Source organism: Cibotium barometz, chromosome 2, assembly GCF_041138505.1.
Source record: "Cibotium barometz isolate CiBa-2024 chromosome 2, ASM4113850v1, whole genome shotgun sequence".
Classification (NCBI taxonomy): Eukaryota; Viridiplantae; Streptophyta; class Polypodiopsida; order Cyatheales; family Cibotiaceae; genus Cibotium; species Cibotium barometz.
Genome location: NC_141047.1, coordinates 29,992,737 through 29,999,365, shown reverse-complemented (window position 1 = coordinate 29,999,365; position 6,629 = coordinate 29,992,737). Strand labels below are relative to the sequence as shown.

The window sequence follows — 6,629 nt, the reverse complement described above, 5'->3', positions numbered from 1 at the left end:
ACAATCTTACAGTCACATGTTCCAACACACATGTACACACCGCTCACACAAATATGTAGACACATACAACACAACACATGCTAATAATCATGTAGCCAAGCGTTTGTGAGCATACATGGGCATGGGCATGGGCATGGGCACATAATAATCTCTAGATTAGCATGGGCACAACACATGCACATAACATTTTGCCAAGTAGCATCATGGGCATGGACATTCCATGCAGGCATCACTCCCTTGTTGCCAAGCAATCACTTACCTATAATAGTGCATCATAGATGTTGCCTGTGATCGCATAGTCTGTGGAAAATGGTTCTAAATGTCATAAGGCATTTTTCACACACATTGCAAAAAAACATGACACATGCAAATGTAGGGGACTTGTGCAATAGCAAGCCACCTTCAAATCTCATGGCCAATTGGGAGGTGTATGATATCCATTCTAGAAAATGTTGATTTGATTTGATGTTTCCAAAATAGAGTACCAAGTTTAACTTACCATAACCATCATTGGACATTTTGCAATAGCAACAAGTAAGCACAAAAGTCCCTTACATCTATACTTGCTTGCTATTGCACAAGTCCCCTACATCTGTACAATGTCAAGGTAGCTTGTGTAGTTGATATAAACATGCTGATTCGCTTTGATGTTTCCAAAACTCGGGGGGTTCACTATATGTAAACTATCTATATCACGTGCGTTCAAGGCCTAATTTAAAAACCCCTTATCTGTAATGTTTTCATGAATAAAAAAACACAACCTTTTTCTATTCAATCTCTAAATACCCTCTTTAAATAGTACCCTTTTGTATGTAAAAAAATGTATCAAAAGGGGATTTAAAAAACTCGTTCTGTTGAGCCCGCGTGCTACGCTTACATATTTATGAGTAACCCCCCTCTCCCCGAGTTCCAAAATAGGATACTGAGTTCAATTTACCTAGTAACCATCATGGACATTGTGCAGCAAGTTGCAAACAACACCATATTAGATAATTTGGGAAAAATCCCATTCCCATTTGAAAAATGGGAGCATGGTGAACTTGTCCAAGAGTTTGTCAAAACCCCCTCATGTGACATATCATCGGAAAGATCTTGAAGAGTAGAATCTAAATCTATGATCTCTGACAAATTTGGAGTTAGTATGTTTAAGATATGTCCAAAACTATATGGAGTAATTGATTCCCAAAATGTGAGATTTTTCCCAAATTACCTAATATTGACTTAAACTATAAGCAGCTAAGAAAGGGTGCAAATGAAGGTGACATTGGAAAAACCTGGGAAAGAGAAAGCATGGAAAATCGACGCTTGAGGACTCACATCTTGCTCCCGTTTCGACAAATTGTATACAAGGCTTCATGGGCTTCGTGAGTCTTTGAGCTATCTACTGGGTCGCTGGCTTCTTTGAAAGCTTGGTGCACTTCACGAGATCAATGCTGAGATGCTCCTTGTCGTCTTTGAACTCCAAGGGTGGCACGGCTATTACTGGTTTTACCACTTCTTGTTGACACCATGTTTAATATTCCCTCTCATCTCTTCACCTCCTCCCTCGAAGGCCGAGCTTCCACTCCCCAAGGGAGAGCTTGATCTACCTCCTCCCGCGAATCAGAACCCTGTCCCCCTTGCCCCCCCCCTCCTGATGTTGCTCAAGATATGTGAATTGCCCTCCTCCTCTTCTTGCAACTAGACCCTTACTATCTCTGAAACAGGCAACGCCATGCAAGAAAGCAGCACCGAAAATAGCTCGCCTCCACGGGGGGTTTCAAATTTCATGGGCGGGAAGGCGGGTGTGCGTGGGCCCTTCCACTAGTGCAAAATGTCAAAATCTGACAACTTTGTGTGTGATTATTTATGCAACCATATATATTTCATGCATATGTATGTGTGTGAGTGTGTATGGTAGTGGATGTGGGTGTGAGTGTGTTGGGTAGTGGATGTGTGTATGGTAGTGGATGTGGGTGTGTTGGTGCATGTGAATGGGAGACATTAAACCTTAGTTATTAAGGTGAAAAAAATAAAATTAAAAACTTGCATTTACTTTGGGTTTTTTGTTTTCTATTGTTTTACATCTGAGCAGTAGCTTTTTCAGCAGCACATGCAAAGGGGTGGTAGTGTCTTCACGCAGCAGTACAGTGCTACTATGGGCAACGGCTTCTATAGCAATGGTGTAACGCACGTGCACTTTTACATGCGGCTGAGGGACTGCACTGCCGCACCTAGCCCAAGACCTAAAGGTGGTACCTAAAAGAGAAACAACCAGTGGACATCTTTATAGCACTAATTGGAAACCCTATGGGAAGAAGACCTGTGATAAAGATCTGGACCAAAGGGGAGTACTTTGAAGAACAAACTCCGAAGGGCTTTACTTCTGGAATTCTACTGATTGTATGTACATAGCTGGGCTTTCACTTTTCATGGGAGAGTCTTCATTTGTTTGGGAGGATGAGAGTTTGGACTTACCTCAATGGATGTGGTGATGTTGTAAAAGATCTTTTTGTAAAAGACCAGTTGTTTATAAATATATAACTATTTTTGTTTAAAAAAAAAACCCAAATGCATTGGGGAAGATAACACGAGGAAAGATTGCAGTTTTTAATGTTGGCATAGCATGGGCTTTAACGCCGGCCAGTGGCACTGATATGGCGTTTTGCAAAGGCTGCCGCATCGCCGTCTTCATCCTCTTTTTGTCCGGCCGGCAGACATTAATTTCGATTCTCTAGTGCTGGCAGCTCTCGCAGTTGCTGGATGGGGATATGGGGTGTTTTTACACGTAGTTTGTAATAGAAGGTTGCAGGAACCCTATAAGGAACACATGGAGCTTAGTACCAAAATATCGCCCTGCATTAGAAGCCGGAGAAGGTGACTCAAGTATATCTGATCCATTGGGTGCCAAAACGGTTAGGAAAGCTTGCTTCCAAAAACCATGAAGCTCGTGATTAGCTTATCGTTTATGTTAATACTAGCATTAGGGCTTCTTCCTGATCAGGGTACTTGTGCCGGAGATTTGGCTAGTAATTATGCAGCGGTTGAGGATGTTTGCAAAGAAGAGTTGGCTTCATGGAGTGGGATTAGCACTAATACAGGTGACAATAACAGCTCATGGCTGGGGGGGAGCTTTATAATTGGGAAATGGCAAAGCAAGGGCGAAGGGGGTGGTGGGCTGGTGGCGGGGGAAAAGGGTTCCTTTGATTTGGTAACCTCGGAGAGGCTGGACCACTCCACTACATTGAAGAATGTGACGGGCCGCGCTTCCCTGAGGGCTGAGCACGGCTCCAAGAGCAGCGGCGCCTCCTTTCCACCCCCGTACGCGGACCTTCGTGCCGCCGGGGTGTTCAACTCCATCTCCGGTGAGCTTTGCATGGCGGCTTGCACTTTGAACACTCCTCGCCGCTTCAACGAGACGGCTTTCAATAGGTGCGCTACTTCTTTCTTAAATCATATCGTGCTGAACTTATGGGTTCGAGCCCCCTGTGCCATGTCGGTGTTGTTCTATCTAATTCTAGCTAAATTGGTGGCATGTAGAGTGTCTGTGTTGTTCTATCTAAATTTTAAAAAAAATAAAAAAAAATCACCTCATCTTCCAAGGAGAAAAAAACATGCCGCCTTAGATTTTTAAAACAAAAGTAATAATTTAAGAAGAAAATGCTTATTCAAAATTATCATTTGCTCTTCAACCCACACTCAGAAGGATTCATGTCAAGTTCACTTAAAAATGTTCCCGAAATACTGCAGGTAGTGTTCTCATCACCTCTAACACATCACCTTAGACTCTCATGGCCTCTCTTTTTGAATGTTTTTATATGTCTTCAATGCCACTTCTCTTCCATCCATTTGCTTCACCACCTTAGAGGGGTAAAAAACTGCCTCTACTAGAAGAAGATTAGCAAAGAGGGGGGAAAGCTTGTAGGTGTTTGAAACTTAGCAAATCAGAAGGAGCCACACACTATTTCTTAAAAACCGTTAAATTTTGAATGAAGTTTGGCCATTTATTTTTCTAGCGCATGACCTAAAGATTGAAAGTTGCTATAATCATTTCTCTGGGGTATACAAAGCCTTGAAATAGGTTTTATGATTTGTTTGAGGGAAAATATTAATGGGAAGGTCAATTTATCTCCTAAGGGCAGCATTTACTAGTTCAAGTTTAGCTTCCATTGCTCAACATTTGATTCCTAATCAAAAATTTGGCCACATGTCTAACCTCAGGCATAGTGCTCATTTTTTGCCAATTTATCCTAGCTAATGTTTGTAAAAAACTCCAACTATATCATATTCCAATGTCCTTATTTTTTTGCACTAAGATTTGTACTACTTAGTTCCAAATTCAACTATAATCTTTCCTTCCCCCCAAGAAGGATTACAGCCTACCTTAAAAAAGTATAATTTCTCAAGCTTCTCTCACATCTTTACAAATTTTACACAGTATTTCCTTTCCCAAAGAGGTGGCTACTAGCATTGTTGTTTTCTATAGGAAAGTGTCCAACTATCGACTAGCCACTAAAGAACTTGCTTGTCCATCAAGCTATGATCATTGACTAAACTTCTCTAAAGGCTTACCATTTATTTGAGGCTTACATGGATACAAACCAAGTTAAGACATTTGTTTTGGTGAAACTATCTAAAGTTTTTATGCAACGAGTCAAAGATCGTACTCATTTAATCCTTCCTTTCCTCGTTTCTATTTGTGCATAGGAGTTGGTGTTTTCTAGGGATTCGTATAGGAAGGTGGGTGTATTGACCAATTTGGCATATGGCTCTAATCCAATTGTCTTCTTATGTGAACAAAATTGCAAGTGTTTGAAATCACAAGGCTATGGTTGGTGGACCATGGCTACACTTATCAGGCTTAATTATTTTGATTATTAAAAGGAATGATGGTGTATCAGTCACAAAATGAAAGTTCGATTAAGAGGATTCCATGTGGGGAAGCTTGTGGTTATCTACAAGTAGGAGGATGTTATGCCAATGACAACTTCTCTAAGCTCTTCGTTTTACTTGTTTTATTTCTTATATCACAAAGTCGACACAAAAATTGGAAATTTTGATTATAATGGTATATATGACAACAAGAGTAAGTTCCTTTTTCCAAGAATACAAAAAGAGAGTTTGAGAAGTGGTTAATGTGACAACAATATGTAGCCTTTCTTAAGTTCTCTTTTTTTTTTTCTAAGGTAGAGAGAGAGAGAGTGTGTGTGTTTGAGAAGGTATTGCTGAAAATTGCTGTTTTTGGGCAGTACCTCGGATTGCAACATCCGGATGCACTTCAATCTCAGGTACTCGAAAATCGACCTCGTGAGCACCAAGGTGGAGGGCACCATGGAGAGCCTCCGGGACCAAAGCGACCCCCTCTTCTTTCCAACAGTGCAAATAAACGGGCTTAAGCAGAACATGAAAGAGCAACACGCCCTCTTCACGGCCACCTTGGCAATACGATTCGCCACCATCTTCGTGGAGCTCACCCTAGTCATTGCCCAAACCGTCTACAGCCTCAAAAAAGTGGACGCCTATTACATTTCCACACTGGGCTTGTCCGCCCAAGTCGCCATCCTCACCTTTCGTTGGATTAGGGCACTCTATCTCCCCCTTAGATACTTTAGAAGATTTAGCTACAAGTTCCTATTACGCACGTGGAAGTGGACCACCCCCCTCCTCAGCGACTTCCTTCTCATCTCGGCTTATGTAGCCTTGGTCTTAGTAGTGTCCCTCACATGGAGGAGGAAAGCTAGAATGGGGGTGGCTGACCATAAAGGGGAAAATATCAAGGTTGAAGAGTGGCCCTTGTGGGTTTTTGGCCTTCCACTATACTTAGTTATAGGCCTTGTGCTTTGGTGGTGGACACAAGGCTTGCAAACTTATCTCCAAGTGGTCCTCTTCTGGTGGTTGTTGCCGCAGATTGTGGCAAATGTCATGTGGGATCTTAGATGCAAGCCCATGTTGGTTGTATTTATTCTTGGGGTTTCTCTTTGCCGGTTTGTTATCCTTAGCTTTGATACTTTCAGGCCAAAAATATATGGGTACGATGAGATCTATAACTTCCCCTCAGGCTTGTACTGGGGAGTTTCCTTGTCCCTTATCTTATTGGTTGCTATGGCTTGGTCTCAACAAGCCTATGGGGGTAGATGGTTCATTCCCAAACGCATGTATGGATATCATCAACTTGAGCTTACCACCACAACCTCTAACTTCAAGCTTGAAGTGTTAGAAAATGAGATGTAGCTATCAATATTATATTACTTTTTTAATCAAGCATTATGTACATAGTTTATGTATGTAGTTGTGGGTTTCTTTTTATGTAGATAGCATTAATTGTGTCCTACAAGCCTCCTTGCACTAGAACAAAGTGGTTGCAATGAACCCTCCAATTTTGTGGATGTAATATCTCTAAATGCTTTACATTTAAGCTTCTAGCTTGTATAGGTCATGAGGTCTTTCATTTCCTCACACGTTCTATATCTAAAGAAAATTCCATTGTTCTCTTATAGAAACCATATTTCTTCATAAATATTACGATATAAGACACTTGCATTCAATCAGTTTCACCATACAAAGTTCATTATTTTCATTCATGTCTCTCTCATAGATACCATATTACTTTATGAATATCAAGATATATGACACAGCTTAGAAAAACTTTA

General features: G+C 41.2%; 1 protein-coding gene across 1 annotated transcript; it reads left to right on the top strand.

Moving 5' to 3' along the window:
* The first annotated feature begins 2,682 nt into the window (after window positions 1-2,682).
* On the top strand, window positions 2,683-6,485 carry LOC147640916 (uncharacterized). The gene is made up of 2 exons (XM_086809222.1): window positions 2,683-3,411; window positions 5,229-6,485. The coding sequence occupies exons 1-2, from the start codon at window positions 2,921-2,923 to the stop codon at window positions 6,208-6,210; spliced, it is 1,473 nt and encodes a 490-aa protein (XP_086665348.1). The 5' UTR covers window positions 2,683-2,920; the 3' UTR covers window positions 6,211-6,485.
* The last annotated feature ends 144 nt before the right edge of the window (window positions 6,486-6,629 follow it).